At 54.3% G+C, this 27688-nt stretch overlaps 1 protein-coding gene across 2 annotated transcripts in view; it reads right to left on the bottom strand.

The window, feature by feature from the left end:
• STK32C (serine/threonine kinase 32C) overlaps positions 1-27688 on the bottom strand; it is a 65643-nt gene that overhangs the window by 3208 nt on the left and 34747 nt on the right. The window contains exons 2-10 of one of the 2 annotated variants that reach the window (XM_064269098.1): positions 21264-21319; positions 4762-4913; positions 3830-4003; positions 3674-3711; positions 3482-3571; positions 3018-3121; positions 2218-2334; positions 1416-1541; positions 1207-1338 (exon numbers count right to left, since the gene is read on the bottom strand). In XM_064269098.1, the coding sequence (XP_064125168.1) occupies positions 1207-1338; positions 1416-1541; positions 2218-2334; positions 3018-3121; positions 3482-3571; positions 3674-3711; positions 3830-4003; positions 4762-4913; positions 21264-21319 (989 nt within the window). Of the gene's footprint in view, positions 1-1206; positions 1339-1415; positions 1542-2217; positions 2335-3017; positions 3122-3481; positions 3572-3673; positions 3712-3829; positions 4733-4761; positions 4914-21263; positions 21320-27688 lie in introns of those variants that run through there. The other variant, XM_064269097.1, reaches the window with a different exon arrangement.

The following is a 27688-nucleotide window of genomic DNA, read 5'->3' as shown; positions in this document are numbered from 1 at the left end:
CCAGCCCCTCTGGGGCTCTCTGGCAGTGTCCCACCCTGAAGCCAGCTCACCACCTGCACAGCAGTTCCACCTCCAGACAGCAGGGGTCGCCAGCGGCACTCCTGGGCAGGATGAGAACCAACCCGCTGGGACTTTGCTCCCTGAGAAACTGGGGCACCCAGGGATGACACCCAACCCTAACCTCTCGTCCCAGTGAGGAGGGCTGTCGCCTACTTCTGCCAGGGCCTCTGTGTCCAGAGCAACATGGGCCTGCCAGGACTGAGGGGACCAGCAACCCCTTCACAAGTGCAGAGGCCCCCCAGAGGGTCCTCCCCAGCAGAGATGGGTCCAAGGCAAGAGGACAGCCATTGCGTCACAGGGTCACCCCGAAATCAACACCCACAGCCATCATCCCCCTTGTGAACATGGCTGTGCTTGGGCACCAGGGTCAGGGCCCCCCGCAGGAACACAGTGCATGTCTAATGGTCACCCCACCCCATTCAGAGAAAGAACCACCTAGAGGGTTTGAGGTGAGAGGGGTCGGGCCGAGAAGGTGGAAGAAGGGTCTGAAGGCCTCTCCCTGAGACTCCAGGAGACTGTCCTCCAGATTTCAGGATGTGTCCCCAGCCAAGGGCCTTACAGGATGCCTTGGGGGACCGTTAACACGGGGAGCACAGGTGGTGGCGAGGGCACCTTCCCCCACATTCATGGACTGGGAGCCCCTCCCCCCCCATTCACTGACTGAAAACTCTCCATCCCCATCCAGCCCCCTTCCCTGCAGTCACTAACTGGGAGCACCCCAACTCACAGACTGGGAGAACCTCCACCCCCTCCTGCACACTCACGGATGGGGAGCATCCCCTCTCTCACATGGACAGGGAGCACCCCTCCCACACATTCATGGGTGGGGAGCAAACCTCCCACAAACTCCCAAATGGCGAGCACCCCTCCTGCACACTCACTGACTGGGAGCACCCCTCTCGCATACTCGCGGTTGGGGAGCACTCCTCTCACACACTCACAGATGGGGAGCACTCCTCCCACAAACTCACTGAGGGGGGAGCACCCCTCCCGCACACTCACTGGGAGCATCCCTCCCACGAACTCACGGATGGGGAGCATCACTCATGCGTACTTACTGACTGGGAGCACCCCTCCTGCACACTCACGGATGGGGAGCCTTCTCTCACACACTCACGGAGGGGGAGCACCCTCTCACACACTCACAGACTGAGAGCTATCCCTGCTGTTGTCCCGTGACTTGTTCTTGGCCAGCCGCTTCTTCTTCTTGTGCAAGGGCCGAGACTCCAGGATCATCTCCTCCAGCTCAAAGGTGGGGTCGCAGTGCAGGCGGCCTTTCTGTGGAGGATAAGGTCTCAGCAGGGTCTGCAGCCGGTGTGGCCCGCCATCCCCGGGGAGGGCGGGGTCTCACTTACGTTGGGCACGAAGCCCGGCTCCACCTTCTTCTGGCTCAGGTCGTCCCATGGCACGTAGGCCAGCGAGGGGGCTGCCTGCATGTCCTGGAGGCTGGAGACGCGGTGCTCGGGGTTCACCGTGAGGAGCTGGAACAAGGCCCATCAGGCAGGACACCCCAGACCCAGCACTGCACCAGGACGTGCCACCGGGGCCTGAGGTCGGACCTGAGAGGCTCCAGGACCCGTGAGAAGACATGTGCCAAGTGCAGCTAAAGCAACTGGGTCAGCGTAGTGACCAGCCCAAGCCCAGCTTGGTCAAAGCGGGTCAGGCCAAGCCCCTGAGCCAGAGGATGCAACAGAGGCTGGTGCCAGGAGGCGGGCCCGCAGGGACACACTGCTGAGCGTCACTGGTAGGTGGCACCAGAAGCCTGGCACACCGGGTTTCACCTGCTCAGCTCTAAGTCTCCATAAACAAGGCTCATCCTGGGCCCACATCCTTTACTGGCCCATGGATCCCAGGAAAGAGGTGGAGGTGGGGGTTCCTGCTGGGTGCTGATGCTGGGGGATGATCAGGCCCCATTTCAGGGGTCTGGGCATGGGGGTCACTCCTCCCCAGGTCCCTGGGAGCCAAGGCCCACCTCCTGAACCACTTGGGCTAATGTGGGGTCCAGAGGTGTTCTCCTGTCAGCCTGGCTGGGCCCCCAAGAATGCCAGGTTGATCCTGCGTGGGGAGGGTATCCCCCTCCATGGGCAGGACATCCCAGCTCGAGAAGCCAATGTGGGGGTGGGCGTGTGTTGCCCTGGGTGGGGGACATGGACCCACCTTCCGCAGCAGGGCCACCGTGTCCTTGGACCAGGTTGGGGCGTACTGGACACTCACGGTGCTGAAGAGCTGCACCAGAGACTCCACCGCATTGCTTGAGTGGATGTCGTAGGGCCGCTGGGGGCAGGTGTGGCTGGTTAGGGCCATCATTACACCCAGAGCACAGCCAGCCAAGCAGCACCCCACCCCCCATTATACCCAGAGCACAGCCAGGCAGCATTCCCACTCTGCGTTATACCCAGAGGAAAGCCAGGCAGCACCCCTACAGTCATGACACTCAGAGCAGTGCCAGGCAGCACCCCCATCTCCATGGGCAGGCACAGAGTTGAGCACAGCCTGGGGAGAGCTGGGAGGCAGAGTCTGCCCCTGGGCCCCCACACCCAGCACTGTGCCAAGCTGGGCAGCAGGGGGTGGCCATCCTGCCTGCCCTTACCTCAGGGCCCTGTGGATCAGCCCACAGGGCAAAGGGATCTGCCTTCCTAAGGTGCAGGGTCCCACAGGGTGGCTGGGGGTACAGAGCCCAGGGCAGCTGCATTCCCCAGAGAGATGGGAAAGGGCAGTGCACCCCCACCCCTGAGCTCCCAGTCAGGATGGATGGAGGCCCCCAGGGAGAACACTGGGATCAATCCAGGAATCTCCCTGAAAGTTCCGAGGAGGCACGCCCTGCTCAGCTGCACGCAGACCTGCCCTGGCTGTGGGAGACCCAGCCAGCCAAGCGTCATTTACTTGTCAGAATTCTGGCCCGCCCAACAGCATGGTCACCCCTTAGCATGGTGGGTGTCTTGCTCACAGCTCCATACCCATCCACGCAGCAGCTCATAGGCCATCACCCCCACCGACCACCAGTCCACCTCGAAGGAGTAGCCGATCCCACCGCTGACGAAGGATTGGAAGATCTCAGGAGCTTTTGACAGACAGAGAAGGGGTGCTGAGCCAGTAGGGTCCAGCCCCGATCCCCGCCCGGCACTTGTACTCTGCCCTCCCAATGCCCTTCTAGAACCACCATGCGCAGGGCACGGACTCTGCCACTGGAGTACTGGCTCCCATGCATGCTGGTCCTGTGTGAAGTGGGCTCCCTCATGGCACAGCACACAGCTCTCACGGGCGTCACTGAGACTCTTGCCCAGTCCACACGACAGGATCTAGAGCCTGGCCCACCACTTACTGCCAGGCGGCTTTAGGGGAGTTTCAGGAAGTCTGGGGAGATCCATGGGCTGGCAGGAGGGGTGTGAGGGCAGGTGCAGTCCGAGCAGCGGGCACCTACCCATGTAGGGCTTGGTGCCAGCCAGCGCAGTCGCTCTTTCCCCGTCCTTTATGATGGTGGCGATGTTAAAGTCTGTCAGGTGAGCATGTCCTGCAGGAGGAGGAGAGGCTGGACGGCTGCCCCAGAAAGGGAGAGCACCCATGTGGTGAGACAGATGCCTGCCCCTACCTGCCCTCACACTGCCCAGCTCACCTTGCTCGTCCAGGAGAATGTTGTCAGGCTTGACATCTCTGCACAAAGAGAGAGAGTGGGGTGAGGATCCCGAAACCACCCCTATTCCCATCTGGAATCCCCCGGCAGGGCCTGCATGTCCCCAAGACGTGCGCCTCAGCAAACGTATGCACACACCTGTGGATAATGTGCTGGCTGCGCAGGTAGTCGAGGGCCAGCGCCATCTCACAGATGTACAGCCTCACTGTGTCCTCAGAGAACTGAACGTTCTGCTGCAGGTGGTAGCGCAGGTCCCCACCCAGCAGCAGGTCCACCACCATGAACATGTCCTCCTCGTCCTGGAAGGAGTACCTGTGAGCACAGAGGGAGCAGGTGAAGAAGTGGCCACGTGGAGGGATGACGATGATGACAGCGGGGATGGGGATGATGATCATGAGGGAGATGATGATAATGACGTGGATAACCGTGACGTTGGGGATGACGATGATGATGGGAATGACGATGATGGTGGTGATGGGGATTATGAGGAGGAGGATGGTGAGGATGAAGAGGGGATGATGATGATGATGGAAATGGTGGTGGGAACGATGGTGATGATGGGGATGATGATGATGAGGAGGAGGAGGAGGGGATGGTGATGATAGGGATGGGGATGGTGATGGAGATGATGGTGGTAGAGATGAGATGATGGTGATAATGGTGATGACGGGGCTAGCCTTTGCACCTATTTTATGGAGTAAACCCAAAGTCAGGCCCCCAAAGCCTTCCCCATTGATTTTAGTGCCAGAAACACCATGGGTCGCAAGCCTCCTTTGTGGAAAAGCCCTGGGCTTCCTGCAGGCCCAAGGGAGGCACTGCATTAACCCCAGTATGCCCATGGACGCTGAATCCTGGTGCCCCAGGGCACAGAAAGGTCAGTGAATGGCAGGGGTGGGGGGAAGGGAGGGGCTGTAGGTGCCAAGGGGCATCCAGAGGCACGGAGTGCCAGGGAGCAGCCGGGAGGGGCACTCTAGGGGGATGCGAACACAGACTATGGAGCCAGGCTGAAGGAGACAGGCCTTTCCACAGTGAGCCCCTTGCTGGCTCAATCCCCCAACGGGCAAGCTTACCAGAGGTTGACCAGGAAGACGTGTTCAATCTCCTGCAGGATCTCCAGCTCCCGGAACACGTTGCGGACCTCATCACGCTCAATGCACTGCTGCTTGTTCATGTACTTCATGGCGTACATCTTCTCCGTGTCCCGCTTCTGCACAATGCACACCTGAGCAGCACAGACGACGTCTCAGCAAGGACACAGGGCGACACATGCTCCGCTGGCTGCAGCAGAGCTGACGCTGAAATGGCCAGGACTTCAAGTCTACTATGAGTAAGCTTCTTCCACAGAACAAGGACACCTAAGAACTCTCTGTCATGCAGACAGCCTAAGACCACCCCACGTGAGAAAAGAAGCACCTAGTGGGCAGAGCAGTGCAGGGATGGGACGGTGACCACGCTACTCGCCAGCCATGACCTGGGCCTGTCACATTACCTTCCTAACCCAGCATTCGTTCCCGGTCTTGGGGCAAGTGGCTTAGAGGGTTGTTGGGGGAACTGAGAACCCACGAGCACAGATCCTGCACCTAGGAAACCCCCATAAGCAAGAGCTACCATCCTTACCAGGATAACTGAACTTCTGCAACAGTTCAGCCACAGGGCATCCTTCCTGTTACAACAGGGAACCTCTGTGATGACAGATTCCCCACACAGTTCTTTGCAATAGCAATCAATGCCCTCGAGCACTGAAAGGTGGCTGACCAGAGGCAACCTACCAATGCTTGGCAGACAGGATTAGGGTGAGGAGAGGAGTGAGATGAAAGCAACCATGAGAATCATGTACTGGGTGCCCCTTTTGGCCAAAGGAAAATCCATCAGACTCCAGGACAAACGATTTCTGGGGGGGAGCCAGGATTTGACGTACAAAAACATGGGCTGTACAGCTATTCAGGTCACAGAAAACGTCTTGAGGGAAGATAACCCAGAGCTAGCTCTGAGGGGTTCCCACAGGCCTTTGGTCTCCTGGTCTCGAAGGAACAAATGCCCAGAGTCTGGAGAAGTGAAAGATTCCAGAACTCAGGATGGACAGGAGACTATACCAAAGGCGTCACCCAAAGGTGGGTGGCCTGGAACTGACCTGACCCCTCAGTGGGCATCAGAGTCTCAAGCCAAACCTGCTGGATTCGGCTCTTGGGAGCATTCTAAGAAATGGAAGGCACTTTATGTCTGAAGATGTTCATCACAGTGTTATTTATAACAAGAATTTCCAACAACCTTAACATCCAACAATCTTATGGACATGGATAAGTGAGCTCAATGGAATACCATGCAGCCATTGAAATATTTATAAAGAATTTTAATGGTATGTAACAGTTCTTACAACGTTAAGCAAAAGTGTGAAGCTAAACTATGTAATGACAACATAAAGATTAGATGCCCAATGCGGGCAGAAGCTGGACTTGAACATGGACAAATGGAAATAGCTACATTTGAGGAGGGGAGTGAGCCTGCTTTGGCTTCTGTAATGATATTGTGGGGGTGTGGTAATAGAAGTTGATGTATCGCTGCAGACCCAGCCTTACTCCAGCAGGGCTGAGGCCATTCCAGCTGCTGAAGCCACATGGGAGGCCCATACCTGTCCAGGGGAGGGCCTTCAGGTGCCTTCACATACCTCATGGCTCATCTCCTGGTCCCTGTCCTCACTCCTAACGAACCTGGCTGCTCTTCACTGGCTATCTGGCTGACCCTCCCAGAGTGTGGGGGTCTGTGATGACCCCACCTACTCTTAGCCAGGCTCCAACTTGATTTCCAGGACCAAGTTACAGCACTGCCTCAGTGAACGCCTGCTGTGCATCGAGGCTCAGCCAAGCACCTCCACGCCTTAGCCAGGCGCAGACCCTCAGCTTCCCACTGCGTGTTCTCAGCCAAGGGGGCACTCTGGTCCCCTGAGGAGTTCCCTCGGGGTCATCTGGGCCAGAGTTCCCAGAACCTGAACATATGAGTCAGAGAACACACAGGCACTGAGCTTCCTTGACCCATGGAAATGAAGGGCCACCAGGCAGAAAGGCAAAGGTACCTACAGCAGAGGACAGGATGGTAGAGCACCCACAGCAGTGGACAGGAGGGCAGAGGACCCACAACAGTGGACAGGAGGGCGGAGCACCCACAGCAGTGGACGGGAGGGTAGGGCACCCACAGCAGTGGACAGGAGGGTGGAGCACCCACAGCAGAGGACAGGAGGGTAGGGCACCCACAGCAGAGGACAGGAGGGTGAAGCACCCACAGGAGGGTGGAGCACCCACAGCAGTGGGGTCAGGCAGGTGGGGGATGAGTCTCCCATGGCTGCTGTAATTGCCACAAACTCCGTAACTTCAAGCAGCAGAAGCTTATTCTCTTATAGTTCTGAAGGTCAGAATTCCAGACGGGTCTCCCTGGGCTAAAGTCTGAGAAGCCCTGGTGGTGCAGTGGTTAAGAACTCAGCTGCTAACCAAAGTGTTAGCAGTTCAAATCCACCAGCCACTTCTTGGAAACCCTGTGGAGCAGTTCTACCTATAGGGTTGCTGTGAGTTGGAATCGACTCAACAGCAATGGGTTTTTTGGATTTGGGCTAAAGTCCAGCTGTTGCAGGGCAGCTTCCTTCTGGAGGCTCCAGGAGAGAGTCCCTTTCCTTGCCTTTTCCAGTTTTTACAGGCCACCCACGTTCTTCGCCCATGGCCCCTTCTTCATCTTCAAAACCAACAGTGTAACTTCTTCAAGTCTCTCTCTCTGACCTCCTCTCTGCCTCTCACTTCCATTTACAAGGACTCTTGTGAGGACACTGAGCCCACCTGGATGACCCAGGATCATCCCCTGATTTCAGGTCAGCTGATTAGCAACCTGAATCCATCTGCAGCCGTAACTCCCTTGTGCCATGTTGCAGAGCAGAGTCACAGGTCCCGGGATTAGGATGGGACGTCTCTAGGAGCATCATTCTACCAGCCTCAGCGGTGCGTGCAGCAGTCAGCGTGTGGCCCTGGAGGCACCTGCCTGGGTTTGACCAAGCTCCATGACTTACTGGTTATGTGGCCTCAGCTTGTCACTGGAGCCCCTCCCTGAGACTTGGTCCTCCTGTGAGGTGAGGGTGATGTCCTCCCTGCCTCCTGGGCATTGGAGACACTCAGCAGGCCAGGGGCTGTCATGCAGCCAGTGCCCAGGCAGCATTTCTGAAGGTCAGATGAGCCCATCGGAGGACATGGCCTCTCCAGTGAGCCAGGCAACACGGTGGCCCCAGCATCGCCTACCTTCGACGGACAGGGACCTGCAGCCATGGGAGAGAGAGCTGGGCTGGCAGGACAGCAGAGCCTCTGGCCCCCACCCACAGCCACCCAGCTGGCAAACGAGTGGTGACAGGTCCTCCCTGACAGGGACAGGAGCTGCTATAGGCCGAGGGCGGCCTTGCAGAGCAGGAGAAGCCCCAGAGGACAGCCAGATGATGAGTGACCTCTCCTCAACTCTCAGCACTCCCCACAGCAATTCCAAAAATTATTATTTTGCAAGCCAGCTGGAAAAATCAGAAGGAGAATGAGCGTGAGCCTCAGCAGGCGGCCAGCCCACCCACTCGTGCTCCCAGCCCTGCTCGACTGGCATCTCATTAAGCTCCAAACAAGTGTATTTCTGTCCTTCCATTCACAGTGCAGCTCGGAGGGAGGGTGGGGAAGGAGGCAGCCGCCCCTGTCCTGGGGACCCACTCTCTGCTGGGGAGCAGAGAAAGCCGGGGGCTTCAGATGGAAGTCGCAGGTTGTTTATCTGTGCATAGAAATGAAGGAGAAACGGTTTCCAGTGCTCAGCTCAGCCGTCCCCACTCTCCCGCCTTACAGCGCATTGTACACCCAGATGGACGGTGCACCAGGGCCTAACGCTGGGCTCCAAGAAGGTAGGTCCACTCCTGCCCCCAACCAGTGCTTCGGAACACCCTGCTCCCAGATCTCTGGCCAGCACACTAGTCCAGCCTCTGTCCCCACCCTCCACCTGGCCTGCCAAGCCACTTTCAGGCCCCACGGGGCCCCTCTCCCTCCTTCGCCAGTGTCCAAACCCAGGCAGCAGAGAGCACAGCCCAAGGCCAGCCCCGCCACCCTGACCACCTTCGGTGCCAGGCTTCCTTAAAACGGATTTGAGTAAATCATTGATCGGGCACAGAGTGCTCTGTGGAGGCTCCTGAGCAGTCTTCGGTTTGGGGCAGCGTTCCTGCCGGAAAGGCTGAGTAGCTGTCCCGTGGGCCTGCTCCCACCCATCAAAGAGGCTCCACCAGAGGCACCGGGAGCCTGGCTTGGCTGCTGCTCCTCCCAGGGATCTCAGGTGACCACGGTCAAACTGTGCAGCTGTCACACAAAGGAGGTAAGGGCCCGAAGTTGCTGAGATAGAACCTGGGCAGCAAGAGCGAGCTGGTTGGATTCACCCATCTCCCCAAACACAGCTGGCCTCGCTTTCCAAGCGGCTTCCTACGGCAGGCAGCTCCAGCCAGCAGCTCAGGAATCAGTGGGATGGAGCTGGTGAGGAACGGACCTCTGCGCCAGCCAGGAGGGCCTGGGCCTCCCTTCCAATGCCCTCGGCTGGCCAGGAGGGCCTGGGCCTCCATTCCAATGCCATCAGCCAGCCAGGCCCGCAGGAACCGCCCCAAAGAGCCTGGTGACTAACGCTTGTGTCATTGCCGCCTTCTCATGATGTTGTTTGTATATTTTGCAGTTTGAGTGATTCACCCCAAGCCCTTTTTCTTTCCAAGTAATTTCTGTTCCCCAGAAAGAAGAAGCTGACAACAGGTACTTAAGGCCTCCAAGCTGACAAGGAAGCAGCCTCCTAACCCACCTGGGACCTCGAGGGCTCTGGAGGAATCTGGACCTGAGTCGGCCTCTTGGGCAGCTCCGAGGAGTCCAGCACTGAGGCCAGGCTCCATCCAGAGGTTGTGGCTGCTGGCCGGCATGGGGGCAAGGCAGCCTCTCCCAGGGCCCCAGGCACCGAGCTCTGTGCTAGACAGCACAGAGGAGAAGGGGCTGGCGAGACATCTGGGGCAGTGTCCACTGGCAGAGGCAGACGACCTTGCTGGAAGATAGTCGGGTCAGCTCCGGAGCCAAGCAGCAGGGGGTGACCAGGAAAACTGAGGGTCCAATGCCACCCTGCCCTCCAGACCACCAGTCCAGTGACCCCTCTGCTGTCCCCTCCTCCTGCCCCCGCCGGGACAGCTTCCCCCCCGCCCCCGCCAAAGGCCCCGAAAGCCCCTTGGGCCCTGTCCCTGGTGAGCTCGTGTGTGTCTTTCTGTAGTGACGACCGCCAGTGGGCGGCCTTGCCCTGCGATGACCGCCAGTGGGCGACCTTGCCCCATCCGGCCTTCAACCTGCACATGACACATTCCTCGTCTTTGCATGGGGGTGGAGGCACTGGGGGAGTCTATGCCCCTCAGCAGACGCCCACTGGAAACACACGGTAGCCCACAGAGAGGACGGAACCTGGGCAATCCTAATGGGGGACGGGAGGGCTGTGGGGAGGCAGGTGGGAGGAACAGGCCGGGGTCTCTGTGGTCCACACTAAGCGGATGCTCCCTGTGTGGGCTGTGCCGGGGGGCCCGCAGGAGCCCTGTGCAGCCATGCCAAGTGGCCCACACTCCTTGGACAGGCATAGTGAGTGGGCTGACCCAGGGACGATGGCCAGAGGCCCTGAGGGCGGTATGGCAGCAGTCACGTGGCCCAAAGCGGAGACTGTGGTCGTCTGTCGACTGATGTTCATGTACTGGGAGCCCCTACCCCAGAGATGCAGAGGGGCACAGGGCTGGCAGTGATGCCAGGAATTGGGAGGAGTGGGCCCCTGGAGTGGGGGTCAGCTGGGCACAGAGGCGGTGCCACAGCCTCAGGCAGCCCCACCCCTACCCCACCATCTGTCCCGACCTGTCAGACACACACTGCGCTGTCCCGTGCCAAGTAAGTCTGGAGGCCTGGGAGGGCATATGCCCGCACCTGGTGCTGGGCAAATGCCCTGTTTACCTAGCCACCCAGTAACACAGCCCACACTCGATCTCTGCTTTTAGTTGATCCTCCCTCTAACTTCGTTGCTTCAGGGGAAAATAATTTCCTGTGCTCAGTTGCACAGTAACTACGCGGTGGAATGGCCATTTCAGAAATGGCTTTCAGATATCACCTTCTTATTGCAGAAAGAGAGCCACCAAGTTCAAAAGCGCATATGGGATGGTGTATATTTCAAGTGTGTGAATATTGTAGGCATACATGGTGTACACATATGTGTGGGGTGGTGAATATCCTGAGTATATGAATGCTGTATATGGGGGGTGTGTATATGCAGGGTGGTATAATTCTGAGCGTGTGAATGTTGCATGTGTGTGTGGGGTGTGTGTGTATACAGGGTGGAGTCGGGTGGTGTATACTCCAAGTACATGGATGTTGTATGTATATGTGGGGTGTGTGTGTATGTGGGCTGGTGTATACTCCAAGTACATGAATGTTGTATGTATATGTGGGGCGTGTGTGTATGTGGTGTGGTGTACACTCCAAGTACATGAATGTTGTATATATATGTGGGGCGTGTGTGTATGTGTGATACGGTGTATATTCTGACTTCTCATACCTGTGAATATTTCATTTCCTGATCCACACACAGCACACAAGTTTGATGAGACGTGAAATTCTTTGCTAACAATATTTTTTTCATTGACCCTGGAGACGCTACTTCTTTGAGAGGCTGACGGCATGACATAACACCACTCCCCTCTCTTCTGCGTGATCTGCTTTTCCTGTCACTGGGCCTGGATGCTTACAGGACTTCTTGTCACCTGGCCTAGACACTCACAGGACTTCCTGTCACCTGGCCTAGATGCTCACAGAACTTCCTCTCACCTTGGAAGCCAGGCCTTCCCACAGGATGTGTGTTCACCTCTCCTGTCAACTCTGCCCAGAACTTGAGAGCATTTCCAGGTAGAGGTGAGGCCGGTCTGGTCCCGATGAGCTTCTCCCGCTATCTCTATGATTGTTTCATACCCCGGATTCACCCAGCGCTCCCCTGAATCCTCCTGTACACCTGCATCAAGTCTCCTGGGCCATACCCTGTCCTGTCTCATCTGCCATGATTCCCATCCATTATTGCTCTGCCCCTCTGAACTCTGGGGAACTGCTCTAGCACAGTGCCCACTTTGGGGTATCTATCATGTCCTTTCTGCTACTCTGGGACTTTAGGAAATATCGGAGGCGGTCAACTTCAGGAACTCTCTTTTATCTATTCTGGTAAATAGACATGTAACATTTGCCATTTCTACAGTTTTCACATGCACAGCTCAGTAACGTTAACCATGTTCAGCATGTTGTCCAACCATCACCATGAACAATTCCCAAATCTTCCCACCACCCTCGACAGAAGCTCAGTGTCGCCTGAGCATTGGATCTTCCTGCCCCCCACCCACCCACGCATCACTGGTAACCACTAATAACTTTGATCTCTCTATACTTGCCTATTCAAAATAGTTCGTATAAGTGGGTTCACGCCATACTTGTCCCTTTGCGTCTGGCTTAGTTCATGCAGCATGATGTTTTCAAGGTCCATCCATGTCGTAGCATGCATCAGAACGTCATCTCTTTTTATGGCTGAGTAATATTCCACTGTATGGATGGACCCAGAGCCAACCCAGCAAACTTGCGCCCTGCTCTGATCATGGTCTGTAGCTCCCAACTCCACAGGGAGGCCCCCGGGCTGCAGGCAGGAAGAGAAAGCGTGCTGGGCAGAGGGCACCATGTGCACTGTGTTGTTGTTGTTGTTAGGTGCTGTTGAGTAAGTTTGGATTCATATTGGCCCTATGCACAATAGAATGAAACACTGCCAGGTCTTGCACCATCCTCATAATCATTCATATGCTTGAGCCCATTATTGCAGTCACTGTGTCAATCCATCTCGTTGAGACTCTTCCTCTTTTTCGCTGGCCTTCTACTTTACCAAGCATGATGTCTCTCTCCAGGGACTGATCCCTCCTGATAACATGTCCAAAATATGTAAGACACGGTCTCGCCATCTTTGCTTCTGAGGAGCATTTTGGTTGTACTTCCTCCAAGACATATTTATTTGTCCTTTTGGCAGTCCTTGGAAACCCTGGTGGTGCAGTGGTGAAGTACTACGGCTGCTAACCAAAGGCTCGGCAGTTCGAATCCTCCAGGTGCTCCTTGGAAACTCTGTGGGGCAGTTCTACTCTGTCCTACAGGGTCGCTATGAGTCAGAACCAACTTGACGGCACTGGGTTTGATTTGGGGTTTTTTTTTTTTTTTTTTTTTTTTGGCAGTCCGTGGTATATTCACTATTCTTTGCCAACACCACAACTCAAAGGCATCATTTCTTCTTTGGTCTTCCTTATTCATCCACATTTCACATGCATATGAGGTGACTGAAAACACCATGGCTTAGGTCAGGCACACCTTAGTCTTCAGGGTGACATCTTTGCTCTTCAACACCTTAAAGAGGTCTTTTGCAGCAGATTTGCCCAATGCAACGCGTCTTTTCATTTTTTTAACTGTTGCTGCCACAGGTGTTGATTGTGGATCCAAGTAAAATGAAATCCTTGACAACCTCAGTCTTTTCTCCATTCTTCATGGTGTTGTTTATTGGCCCAGTTGTGAGGATTTTTGTTTTCTTTATGTTGAGGTGTAACCCATACTGAAGGCTTTGGTCTTTGATCTTCTTCAGTAAGTGCTTCAAGTCCTCTTCACTTTCAGCAAGCAAGGTTGTGTCATCTGCATAACACAGGTTGTTAATGAGTCTTCCTCCAATCCTGATGCCCCTTCTTCGTATAGTCCAGCTTCTCGTATTATTTGCTCAGCATACAGATTGAATAGGTATGGTGATACAACCCTGATGCACACCTTTCCTGACTTTAAACCACACAGTATCCCCTTGTTCTGTTCGAATGACTGCCTATTGATCTATGTACAGGTTCAATAAAGTGTTCGCAAGCACAATAAAGCGTTCTGGAATTCCCATTCTTTGCAATGTTAACCATAATTTGCTGTGATCCACACAATAGAATGCCTTTGCATAGTCAATAAAACACAGGTAAACATCTTTCTGGTATTCTCTGATTTCAGCCAGGATCCATGTGACATCAGCAATGCCACACGTGCTGTGGCAGCTGGGAAAGGCCCCCCATCAGGAGATCACCCCGCTCCCATCCTTGCCACCAGTGTTCTTGCCCCCAGCGCCCTGTAACCTCCAGGCAGCCCCGCCCTCACTGGGATCAGTTTCCCTACTACTGGAAGAAGAGGCCAAGCCCCTGCCCCCTATCCTGTCCAGGCTCAGCCCTTCTGGGACACCTTTTCTTCTGACCTTGCTGCCCAGCCCAGCTGCTTAGCACTCCCTCTGGTCCTTTGACCAGTACCCTCTCCCCTACTCCCACCCCCCAGGGCCTAGTCTTCTTAATCAGCATTTCCCTCCACTTCAAAGCCAGCACCCCTCCCCCAGGCCTACCAGCCCAGAGCTTCCTGGAAAAGTTGCCTGCAGGAAGTGGTGAACAACCAGGGAGCTGCCAGCAGCCTGGTGGGGTGGTAGTTCCTCCACAATAAGGAGGACAAGGGCAGCCCCCTGGGGAGGGGGCTTTTGTTACACTTTCCTTCTGCTTTATTCTTAGAAAGGATCACTGACAGAGGCAAGCCCAAGACCATTGGATCACAGCTCCAAGAAAGTTTGGGGGCCCATCACAGGAGCAACAAGTGCTGCCAAAGCTTGAAAGTAAACAATGTAAAACCTTCCTTAAAAGGCCCCAAAGGCTGAGTTCACCCATTAGGAAGCCCAGTCAAAGACACCAGCCTCAGGGGAAGAGGGAAGGAGCCAAGGGACATTAGGGCAAAAGGATCCCTGTCAGGGAATCCTAGGAGAAAAGACGGTGCTTTTTATTTTTATTTTTGATAAATACTGGGAAGCCAGTAGGGTCTGGGCATGGTGCCTGAGATGGAAGTTTCCAAATTCCCTGAAGGCATTGCAGAGGAAACCCTGGGACCTTGGTTTCTGCATCCTGCTGTGGCCAGGTCAGGTTCCAACATCTAAGCTCCTTTTCCTCCAGTGACCTGCAGGGATGCGGCCTCCCCATGGGACACTCCCAGGGGACCTCCCCCATGGGACCTTCCCACAGGAACTCCCCGCTGTCGTTCATTCCCTCTGCTGCTGTCTTCCAGCTCGGTGAGGTGGATCCAGCAGAAGGTTCCAGAGAGGAGCCAGGAGATGTGGGAGCATGGGTCAGGACTGACCACAAAGAAGGCTGCCCGCCCATCAGACGCTTGGGCTGGACTTTTCAGGAGCAGGAATTGTACTTTCCTGTGTAAGACCGAGGGCTGGGGTCTGTGTGAGAGGTTCACCTGCAATTTCTCAACCCCTCCCCACCAAACACCCCCACGTGTCTGTCAGTTTGTCTATTATGCTGGGAATGACAACTTGAAGAGGAATGGTGTTGCATTCATCGTCAAAAAGAACATTTCTAGGTCTATCCTAGAGTACAACGCTGTCAGTGATAGGATAATATCCATACGCCTACAAGGAAGACCAGTTAATACGACTATTATTCAAATTTACACACAACCACTAGGGCCAAAGATGAAGAAATAGAAGATTTTTATCAGCTGCTGAAGTCTGAAATTGATCAAACATGCAATCAAGATGCACTGATAATTACTGGCGATTGGAATGCAAAAGTTGGAAACAAAGAAGAAGGATCAGTAGTTGGAAAACATGTCCTTGGTGACAGAAACAATGCTGGAGATAGAATGACAGAATTTTGCAAGACCAACGACTTCTTCATTGCAAATACCTTCTTTCACCAACATAAACAACGACTATACACATGGACCTCACCGTATGGAACACACAGAAATCAAACTGACTACATCTGTGGAAAGAGACGATGGAAAAGCTCAATATCATCAGTCAGAACAAGGCCAGGGGCCGACTATTGCTCATATGCAAGTTCAAGCTGAAACTGAAGAAAATCAGATCAAGTCCACAAGAGCCAAAATATGACCTTGAGTATATCCCACCTGAATTTAGAGACCATCTGAAGAACAGATTTGATGCACTGAACACTGGTGACCCAAGACCAGACCAGACGAGTTATACATGACATCAAGGATGTTATACGTGAAGAAAGCAAGAGGTCATTGAAAAGACAGGAAAGAAAGAAAAGACCAAGATGGATGTCAGAGGAGACTCTGAAACTTGCTCTCGAAAGTCAAGCAACTAAAGCAAAAGGAAGAATTGATGAAGTAAAAGAACTGAACAGAAGATTTCAAAGGGTGGCTGGAGAAGACAAAGTACTATAACAACATGTGCAAAGAGCTGGAGATGGAAAACCAAAAGGGAAGAAAACGCTCAGCGTTTCTCAAGCTGAAAGAACTGAAGAAAAAATTCAAGCCTCGAGTTGCAGTAGTAAAGGATTCTATGAGGAAAATATTAGATGATGCAGGAAGCATCAAAAGAAGATGGAAGGAATACACAGAGTCATTATACCAAAAAGAATTAGTCGATGTTCAACCATTTCAAGAGGCAGCATATGATCAGGGACCGATGGTACTAAAGGAAGAAGTCCAAGCTGCTCTGAAGGCACTGGCGAAAAACAAGGCTCCAGGAATTGATGGAATATCAATTGAGATGTTTCAACAAAAGGATGCAGCGCTGGAGGTGCTCACTTGTCTATGCCAAGAATATGGAAGACAGCTTCCTGGCCAACTGACTGGAAGAGATCCATATTTATGCCTGTTCCAATTGAATGTGGAAATTATAGAACAATATCATTAATACCACACACAAGCAAAATTTTGCTGAAGATCATTCAAAAATGGCTGCAGCAGTATATCGACAGGGAACTGTCAGAAATTCAGGCCGGTTTCAGAAGAGGACGTGGAACCAGGGATATCATTGCTGATGTCAGATGGACCCTGGCTGAAAGCAGAGACTACCAGAAGGATGTTTACCTGTGTTTTATTGACTAGGCAAAGGCATTCAACTGTGTGGCTCATAACAAATTATAGATAACATTGTAAAGAATGGGAGTTCCAGAACACTTAATTGTGCTCATGAGGAACATTTACATAGATCAAGAGGCAGTTGCTCGGACAGATCAAGGGGATACTGATTGGTTTAAAGTCAGGAAAGGTGTGCGTCAGGATTGTATTCTTTCACTATACCTATTCAATCTGTATGCTGAGCAAATAATAAAAGAAGCTGGACTTCCTCAGGATTGGAGGAAGACGCATTAACAACCTGCTATATACAGATGACACAACCTTGCTTGCTGAAAGTGAAGAGGACTTGAAGCACTTACTGATGAAGATCAAAGACCACAGCCATCAGTATGGGTTACACCTCAACATAAAGAAAACAAAAATCTTCACAACTGGACCAATGAGCAACATCATGATAAATGGAGAAAAGATTGAAGTTGTGAAGGATTTCATTTTACTTGGATCCACAATCAACAGCCATGGAAGCAGCAGTCAAGAAATCAAAAGATGCATTGCATTGGGTAAACCCGCTGCAAAGGGCCTCTTTAAAGATGTTGAAGAGCAAAGATGTCACCTTGAAAACTAAGGTGTGCCTGACCCAAGCCATGGTATTTTCAATCACATCATATGCATGGGAAAGCTGGACAATGAATAAGGAAGACCGAAGAAGAACTGATGCCTTTGAATTGTGGTGCTGGCGAAGAATATTGAATATACCATGGACTGACAAAAGAATGGACAAATCTGTCTTAGAAGAAGTTACAACCAGAATGCTCCTTAGAAGCAAGGATGGCAAGACTGCGTCTTACATACTTTGAACATGTTGTCAGGAGGGACCAGTCTCTGGAGAAGGACATCATGCTTGGCAAAGTACAGGGTCAGCGGAAAAGAGGAAGACCCTCAACGAGGTGGATTGACAGTGGCTGCAATAATGAGCTCAAGCTTAACAACGATTTTAAGTATGGCACAGGAACAGGCACTGTTTCACTCTGTTGTGCATGGGGTCGCTATGAGTCGGAACCGACTCGGTGGCACCTAACAACAACAACAACCCCACCACACACACAACGGAATCAGGTCGCAAGCTTCCTGCCTCCCCAGGAAGAATTTAATGAAGCACTTGCAGAGGGGAAAGCTGGCATGGCCATCAGTACCATGCTGAACTACACACCGCATGCCACCCCATGCTCAAGGCACAATCATGTCTGTTGTCTCCAGAGACACCCAGAACCAGCCTGTGACCACAGAAGGGCATAGCCCATGTTACAGATAGAGACATGGAGGCTCTGAGAGGCTGGGTCCTTGGTACTCCTTCCACAGGAGTCCACCTCCATCACGGAACAGTCTAGTGGCTGGAAAGAAACCAGGCAAGCTCCAAAAGAAACAAGGCTGCAGGTAAGTAAACCCTTTTATTAAAATAAAAAGTATGCCTGGCCTCACCCTTGGTGCACTGGTTAAGCCCTCGCCTGCTAACCCACAGGTCAGTGGTTCTAAGCCACCAGCAACTCCGTGGGAGAAAGATGTGGCAGTCTGCTTCCATAAAGGTTTACAGCCCTGGAACCCTTCAGGGCAGTTCTACTCTGTCCTACAAGGTCAGTATGAGTTGGAATTGACTTGACAGCAGTGGATTTGGTTTGGTTTACCCTGACTGGTTCCTGTGTCTCCAGCTGACAGCTTTAGGACGAGGCTCTGGGGAACGGATGGGTGGGTCTTTGTTGCTGGGAGCCTTAGAACTCACCAGAAAGACTTGCTCTGCTTCAGGTTAAGAGCTCGTTCTATTTTCTATGCTATAATGTAACATCTCACAGAGGGTGTCTTGACCCAGTCGGGGGCCCTGACTGCACTCCCACCCAGTTTCCTTCTGGAGAGGCTGACCAAGTCCCAGCTTCATCACTCCCTTTATCGGTTCCTGGAACACTTTAGACCCATCCTCATGGCCCAGGCCAGGTACCCAATACCAAGGGACAGCCCCTATTTCCGGAGCCCCCACCTCGGCTGATGTCGTCCGAAGACAGCAGCCTCTGGGGGCAGTGACAACGCAGGGCCAGCCCCAAGCTGCAGCTTTGCCTCACCCTGAGGGTGGGACCTATTCATGGAGATTCCCAGAAAGGTCCTGTAGAGGAAGGCCCCGTTGGGGGGGCGGTGGTAGAGACAGAAGGAGGGAAGGTTGAAGGGAGTGTACTCCCCCAGTTGCAGGCTGCTTCGAGGGTGAAGTGGACCTTGGCTCAGACAGCTGCTGGGAAGCCGGGCCTGGGCCTTTTCTGCCCCCACACCCTCCCCACCGCCCCCGCCCCCCCCCCAATCCTCACCCAGGAGGCCTCTCAGCCTCAGCTGGATCCACCGTGGGGTTCAGACTACTCCTGGGATTGCTGCAAGTGTAAAGCTGGAAGACAGGCCTCTGGGAGCTTGGGTTTTAATGGACGCTCTCTTCCCTTTGAGAGATGCCTGAAGCAGGACAGCGGGGGCAGGTGTGTACCCCAGCGCCAGTGGGAAGCTGTGGTTTAGAACCTGAGACCTGGTCTCCGAGGCTACTGCTATTGTGTAACACAGACCCAGGAGTCTGGACCGAGGTTCCCCACGGGCAGTGTAAGGCCCAGGAGCATCAGCAAACGGTGGTCCTGCCCAGGAGGCTTCCAGAGCATCCCGGGGATTCTCAGGGCTCTGGCTCAGGAGGAGAGCCACGCCATCGGAGGCCTGAGCCCTGAGTCAGGTCCGTGAGCAGCTCCCGCCTGCCTCCCCACACTCCAGGGCCCCCAGCAACCTCTTTAGTCACAGTTGCTCCATCTGAAATAAAGCTTAGGCTAGACTGAGACACCATCCCCCTGTCACCCCACTCTGCAGAGCCCATTTCCTGGATGCCTTGCCCCCCCACCCCACACACTTTTCAGAGGTGAGGACTGTACAAAGGCCAAGATCCCTGCAGCTCTGCAGCCACTGGTAGGGGCTGTCCAGCTGTCCTTGTGAGGGGCATGGACAGCCCCCAGGCAGGGAGCAGGAGCCCAGGAGAGGTGGGGGTGGACAGTGGGGGACCTCAGGAGCCAGGGGCAGGTGGGGGAGGCAGGGACCAGGGAAATAGGCCCTGCCATGTGCCATGTCCGACAGCCTCACTCGCCCCACAGACATCCTCCTGGCCCTCTCCAGATGTGCAGATGCCCCTAGAGGCTTCCAGAGCCCCTCTGTGTCTACCTATATGGGTCACCCTCCCTCCCCGGAACCCCATCACACTGGCATCTTCCATGCCAGACTCTGCCCCAGCCCCACCCTGCCTGCCCCTCGTCAGTCCCTGAACGCTCTGTGGCCCTGGGGGACAAAACAGACGCCTCATCTGTGAGCAGCCAGGAGAGCAGAGGAAGGCCCAGCACTTCGTCCTCCAGCAGACTCTCCCGGGCTCTAGCACCAGGCCTTCGCACCCCACCTTTCCCACCGATAAAACTGCCATCAGCCCATTGGCTCTCCCCAACTCCAAGAAACATTAAACATACTGTTCAACGCACAGTGGTTTTCTCAACGAGTTCATGCCAAATGGCTAATTTACTCCGACTTATAATTACTCCCAGGCCTTAGACGGCATCCGCAGCAATCAGCTGGGACACAAAGCCTCGAGGTAATTAATGGCACTCAGGCACTGGGCATGAGGCTCAGGAACAGGGCAATTCCTGTAAAAGGCTGAAAGGGTGTCACAGACACAGTGTCCAGCCGCTGCACAAACAGGATGGCAGCCAGGGCAAAGGCGCCATCCGCTAAGCCAGAAGAAGCTGAAAAGAAGCTGTGCCCATTTAGAAGCAGCTCGTTTACAGCAGAGCCATTGAGGTAGTGCCCCAGGGGCTAATTTGAGCTCTTTATTGGCTCGTTAAGCCCTCTGCTAAGTTATAATTACCCGGTCTCTCTTGACACAGCCAAGAAAGAACAAAGGGGACATGAAGACATCAGCTCCAGTTCCCAAGGCCATGGGGGATTCGGGGAAGCATGAGGGGCTGTCTGGAGGATGGGGAGGCACAGGAGGCTCCTGCACCAGGCACATGGCACCTCCCCCGACCTTACACCGGCACGCCCTTGGAATCGCATGGGCTCCAGTGTCCTGGGTGCTGCCATCGCATCCGACAATGGCTCCAGGTATTTACTCGGCAGCCTGAGGCAGGGACACGGGATATCAGCCCCACCAACCACGGCTCTGGGCTGCCTTCTTCTCAGGCCTAAGAGCACGCTAGGAAAGAAAGCGGCTCCAGGTAAAGTGGCCTTGGTGCTGAGGAGCCTTCGTGAACGGTGAGGAAGGCCCCACAGAACGGCGGCTGTTCGGCCCACACCCGCAGCTCCTGCTCAGCTGAGACCCCCAGAGACCTGGACTGTAAAAGGCCTTAGCGGTCGGAAGCTCCAGCTGTCACCCTTTGACCTTCTCCACATCATAGCCTGCTCAGTGCAGCTGCACTATGGGCGATGTACCCACAACCCCCATCCACGGGCTCTGGGTGGGTCCGCTTCCCAGAGAACTGGGCAGGGGGGCACCGCACAGCTTGTCCAACATGCACCATCCTCCACTGCCCTTGCTGGCCCCAGGCCCACAGGCTCCACCTTACCTTGCCAAAGCTGCCCTTCCCAATGGCCCGGAGGATCTGAAAGTGGTCGAAGTTCACTGCGGAGCAAACAGAGGGACGCCAAGTGAGACGGGCACAGTCCTGGGCCTTGGACAAGCCCCTCCACCATGGCAGGAAGCCCCGGTACCCTCCCTGCTGCTCTCCTGCCCTGCACACAGCTCCGTCGTGGCCAAAGGCTAAACAAGGCTGCTCCAGGTTGAACTGTGCAACCAAAAATTATGCTTAAGTTCCAATCTCTGTACCTGTGAATGTGACTCTGTCTGGAATTAGGGTCTTTGAGATGTTATCAGTTAGGTTAACATGAGGTCATAGTGGAGTAGGGAGGGTCTTAACGCAATATGAGGCATGTCCTTGTAGCAGAGGAGAGGAGATGCAGACACAGAGGGGAGTCGGCCACGTGACAACAGAGGCCAAGAGTGGAGCAACGCGCCCACAAGCCAAGGAGCACCCAGAGCCTCCAGAAGTCAGACACTAGGCAGGATTTTCCCCTAGCATCTTCTGAGAGCACAACCCTGCCGACGCCCCAGATCTGGACTTTTGGCCCCAGAGCTGTGAGGGGATAAATTGCTGCTCTCATAAGCAACTGCTCCGTGGTCCTTGTCACAGCCACCCAGGACACACCCACAGGCTCATGTCACAGCAGGAAGAGCCCTGGCCAAGTCAGGGAGAGCTGGCTCCGGGGCTCTGGGCAGCACCCTCTTTTCAGGCTCATTTTGGGTGCCCACAGACCAGACAGTGCGAGAGCACCTAGATCAGCCAGCTTCAGCCCAGGCGCCTGCCACCCCTGCCTTTCCCCACCCTGGAGACTGAAGAGAGGCAGGACCAGGCCCAGTAGCTCTCAGCGCAGCCCTGGTCCCCTGACAAAGCCCTCTACCTGCCTGTACTGAGTCACCAGAGACAAGTGCTCCCCAGTAAGAAATTCAGGGGACAAGCCTGGGGGCCACATGGATCAACAATGGAGGGAAGGCACAGGACTTTGGGATGGGACACAGCTACAAGGAGGGCGACCTGGACTTGCTACAATGGAAACAGCTGCTCTCACGGCAGCCGAAGGCCTACAGACAACGGTACAGTGATATTCCTACAGCTTTGCCAATAGGCCACGCGAGTTAGCACCTCTGGGAGAGGTCACAGAAGTGGCAGCTTTCCTAACTGTCCACCTTCCCTGGGAGACTCTGCCCCTCTGCACACCATGTCCACGCTCATCCACACATGAACAGAAAGAGGTCTGTATGCTTTGTAGGGCTTGCCTGTTGGCCACTGTAACCTGAGACGCTGGGGCTGGAGGGGGGTTTCCCAATGTCAGCGTGTATACTTCCCTCCCACCCTCCAGGTAGGATACCCCACCTCTGCTCTGGCTCAGGCCAAGCCCTCTATCTACCCAGCCCCCAACAGCTGCTGGATCCCAACCCCAGGCCTCCATCCAGCTGACCTCCAGCTGTTGGGTGGCTCAGCCTGTGTCCCGAGAGGGGACATCTTTACTAGGTCTACTGTTTGTGCCTGCAGCACCGGGTCCACAAACGCTGTGAGGGTACGTGCTCTGAAGCGGGACCCAGACACCCGTAGGTTCAGGGCATTTATCTGCATGTCCAGTTACATTTTGTTTACTTGTCCATCCATCCCCAGGAGCACAGGGGAGGAAAGCCCCCGCACCTTAGCAGAAGAGGAGAATCAGCCTAGGCAGCTTCCCTGACCCGCGGACCCCTGGGGACAAGAGTTGCCCAAGGGAGGAGATGGGATGGGGCTGCAGGCAGGGAGCCGGGTCTCCACCGCCTCTCCCAGGGCTTTGCCCAGCGTCTGTGGGGTAAACAGCAGCCTCTGCTTTGGGCATAAGGGTGTGGAGGAGGAGAGGGAATGGTTTCTATGAAAACGAGTTCTCTGCCTTTCACTGAAATTACAAGATGCCCACTCCCATCCCCATGGCACTCCGCCACCCTCCAGCCCTCGTGGGCACCAGGGTGTGGGACAGACGTAAGTGGACAATGTGTCTATCCTCCGGGCCCCGAGTGTGCCGCCCCAAGGGGACAGATCCACCCAGTCTGTTTCTGCATAAGCCGTGGACACGGGCTTGAAGGATGGGCAGGATGTGGCCAGAGATGTGGAAAAGGAGTCCTGCGGGGTGGAGGGGACACCTGGGCTGACCACTCAGTACCAGCAGGCACCAGCCAAGCCAAGAAACAGGGGAGGGCACCCAGGCATGCTCAAAGGCTGGAGAGAGACCGCCTCCTACCCCACCTCTGAGTCCAGGTGCATGGCTATGCGGGGTTAGTGGCGGGGGGGGGGTGTTAGGAAACAAGTCTGGGTGTAGTCCCAGACAGGCCCTGGGGATCTGTGTGCAGGGGAAGACCGTCCTCGTGGGAGTGGGTCCTGCAGGGCTGGGGTGAGGGCTCCATGTTAAACAAGGTGACGAGACAGAGCAGGCTTTGGAAAGGCACCATCTGTGGCACACGTGCCAGGAGGGGGACAGCCAGGTCGTGGGGGGGCTCATTAGTGCAGGGGCTAGGGGAGTGGGGCGCAGGTTGGAGGAGGGCTGAGTGAAGCCTACAGCAGGGGCCCCAGGTCCACTACCTACAGGGCAATGCTCAAGGTCCCCTGTTACTGTTTTTGACAAGATCACCAGGAAGACATTTCTGAAGCTGACATTTGGGCAGAGTGGCGAGGGCACAGCAATAACTTCATGGATGAGAATCAGCATAAAGCTGGTCCCCAGACAACAAGATCAATCGTATCCTGCTTCCCTGCTTCTCCGCCATTTCTGACACCAGCCACCCACACGGCACTCTCTCTCTCTCTCTGTCCCTAGCCCCCGAGGGCCAGCTGAGTCCTCACTTGTTAAGAGGACACAGCCCTTGAGTGTGTTAATTCACTGGCATGACTCAAGAGAACTCACGAAACATATTACACTTACGGCTATCGGCTTTATTACAGTGAAAGGGTATTCCTCAGGGTCACCAGAAGGAGCTATGCACAAGCAAGCTCTGGGAAGGTGGCAGTTCCCTTGTGGGGACCGCCATGTCTCCGAGACCAGGAAGCTCTCCAAGCCTCCATGGTGGGCCAGACCTGCATGATGGGCTAACTCATGCCTCCTGAGGCAGTTGACACTGGCTCCCAGGGGAGTCTTTTCTGGTCTGCCCAGCACAAATCCTCAAGTGTAGCCTGGAAGTCCCAGACCAGGGGACCCCCCATCACTCCAAGAGTCACTTTTTCCAGAGCCAAGGACAGAAGCCGCCTTACTTAGGGTAAAACAAGGTCCTTTATCCCACAAGGTATCTCTTAATGTGTTGTCTTGTGGTGACTCGCATGTTGCTGTGATGCTGGAAGCTATGCCACCAGTATTTCAAATACTAGCAGAGTCACCCATGGTGGACAAGTTTCGGTGGAGCTCCAGACTAAGACAGCCTAGGAGGAAAGGCCTGAAGATCTACTGCCAAAAATCAGCCAACAAAAACCCTATGGACCACAATGGTCCAATCTGCAACTTATCAAGGGGATGGCACAGCACTGGGCAGTATTTCATTTTGTTGTGCGTGGGGTCTCCATGAGTTGGAGCCAACTCAACGGCAACTCACAACAACAAGTGAGGGCATGAGCCTGGGGTACCTGGGTTCCAGGTGACCAAGGCTGATTTGCCACACTCCAAAATGTGGTTTATTGTGCACCTTCACGCTGCAGGTGCATTCTCCCTGTGTTATACACCTCCAAGATTATATAGGAGGAAAGTAGAAAATGCAATTCACCCTATCAGTCCTACCTAACATTCACGTATCTCTTTTCAAGGAATCAAGGTATTGCATTAAGGAAATGTGTATGTCCATCACGCCTTCGAGGAGACAGCAGAGCTGGAAGCTCAGAGCCCACTGGGACTGGATTCGCCTTCCTAGTAAAACCCAGCCAGATGGGTATGGTGCAGACGTTTCCTGTACAAATAAATATTTTAAAATGAAGGGTTCTTAAAATATTCATTCTTCAAGGAAGATTTTTATTGTGCAGAGCTGGCAAGCAGAAGCATGGCTGGCTGTTGCTATAAAAATAGGTCATCTTGATCCAACTGAAAGGCAATAGGTGGGAGGGGAGTTCAGTCACAGGAGCAGCTTCTCATTCTGTGTTCACAAGGGTCAAGATGCCAATGCAAGCCTGTGTCATAAAACCAGAAACTTCAAGTGCGGCCTTGACACATTTGAGCCTCACAGGGCCCCAGAGGTCAAACCACCAGTTCCCATGCTCTCACCAGATATGTCCCCCACCCAGCAGAAAAGACTTCCCACCCTCCCAGTTTCCCTAACAGCCAGACCTGCTGCACCCAAGCTGTCCTCAACCTGAGGGGTATTGCCTCCCTGCCGGCCCTGGAATTATTCAGACAATGCAGTCACATCCTCCCATGGCAGCTAGAGAGCACTCCACCCTTTTGTTACTACAATGCCTGCCTCCCACAGCCCCTGCTGGTTCTCTCTGCTCCTGAGTGCGGCTCCTGAGTGTAGCTCCCTGGGTGGGGTGTGGTGTCCTCCTCCCCCAGGCTTTGGGTACCTGAGACCAGTAAACTACCATCTATCTCATCTGTCCAGTGTCCAGCCATTCCCAAAACCCTACAATGCAAATCCTCACTCACCAATGGGATAAAGACGAGGTGGTCAGAACAAAGCCCTCCTGCATATTCCATGACATTCTGACAAGCCCAAGCTGGGGGCTCTCCAAGGGCCATTGGCTGGATTCATGGTCACTGAACTGAATCCAACAATCACTGATGGGTTTACTCACAACTTGTCTGAGCGCTACACCCAGCTGCCCAGAGAGAATTTATGGGTGTCGGCCTCCCCATGGCATTTTAACAATGTTCTCAGGGATTTTCTCATCCAATCCCAAGGCCCCACTGAAGCAAAAAAACACTAAAGAAAAGGCCAGAAGCTCTTTTCCCATAAGAGTAATCAATGCTCCAATGGCCCTGTTTCCAATTGGACTAATGCACATTGCCTCTGCTTTCCCGACAACTAGTGCAGCGATGCTGCTGCAGCTGCCATGGGGCCATGAGGGGCTGTATTTTGAAGCAGGGGCCCACAGCACCATCACATTTGGCTGGTGCATCTGGCGGCCTCCTCCTCTTGCCCAGTCCAGGAGAGAACAGGCCACAGGAGACTCTTGGAGCGAAGATGGGCTCAAGAGAGCAGAGGGAGTGAGTCGCTCCCAAAGCATAGCGTCTGTCAAGGACTGGGGAAAGCAAAGCACACAAAAGCCCAGTGTGTGGACTCTGAGATAATAATCACAAAGCTCAGACCAAAAAAATTTGGTCATGTTTGAAGAAATTTTCCTTAAAAATAAGGCGATGACCTGGCCTCACTGTGTGGTCAATGCACGGGGCCTGGCCTGAGCCTCTTCTAGATGCTGGCCTCCAGTGTGGGAGGACCGCTCGACACTGGCCCTCCAAAGGTAGATGATGGGCACTTCCCAACAGCAGACCAGCTCAGGGCAGCCTCGTATTTTCGAGAGTCAGGGTTTAAAGAGCAATCCTGCCAGCAATAGGCTTTCCTTAAAACAACCAAAGATGCCCTGATGAGGGGAGCAGGGAGAGAAGATGGGCAGGAGAGTAAAAATAGACCTGCTCCCAGAGTGTCATGACTCACCCTATTGTCATCAAGACAATGAAGGCTCTGCAGGAGGCTCCCCTGTGCAATGGGGCAGCTCTGCCCCATCTCCCCCCTCCCCGCCCTGTCCCAAGGCCTTCAAGGCCAAGGAGGTGAGTGTAGGAGAAGCCGGGTAGGTGAGCCCTTGCCCACAGGGCATGCCCTGGGCCTGGGCTGCATCAGGAAACCTGGCCAGGATACTCCCTGCCCACCAATCATTGGACAGTGGCGCATCTAGGGCGACACAGGCCCTGGGTGCATGGCACCACTGAGCAGTTTCTGTGAACCCAGCAGGGCCCGACGTCCTTCCTCAATCACAGTGGGTTAATTAAGAGATTAATAAGCTTGACCTGTATTTTTGAGTTGATATTATGGTAAAGTTCTCTAAAAAAGGGGTGTCAGATGTTTGGACAGGGGTGCAATTTCAGTGCTTGTCGTAGGCGCCATTTTCTGTAGATACACTGCTGGCCACACCAGGTTGATAGGAACTGCTCAGCGGGGCCACACTCCCAGGGCTGGTGTAATATCTGCCACACCCTAGTTATGCCTCTCGAGCCCGGGACCCTGGAGGGTCCTCGGGTAGGACAAGCCCCTCTTCCACAGGAGAACTCCACTCTGGAACAGGAGTTTCTCTGGAAGTGTCATTGAAGTAGAACCCCACAAGTTGCTAAAATCCACACAGATGCCAATTCACCCTTGTGACACTGCCTCTAACCCACAAAACTCTCCTTTTGAAGAGAATCATCAGACCCAGTTCCCAAGGCTCTGCAGAGCTCCTACGGGCCTCTGCTG

Source organism: Loxodonta africana, chromosome 16, assembly GCF_030014295.1.
Source record: "Loxodonta africana isolate mLoxAfr1 chromosome 16, mLoxAfr1.hap2, whole genome shotgun sequence".
Taxonomy (NCBI): Eukaryota; Metazoa; Chordata; class Mammalia; order Proboscidea; family Elephantidae; genus Loxodonta; species Loxodonta africana.
The sequence above is the reverse complement of the archived record's forward strand: the minus strand, read 5'-3'. Positions and strand labels throughout refer to the sequence as shown.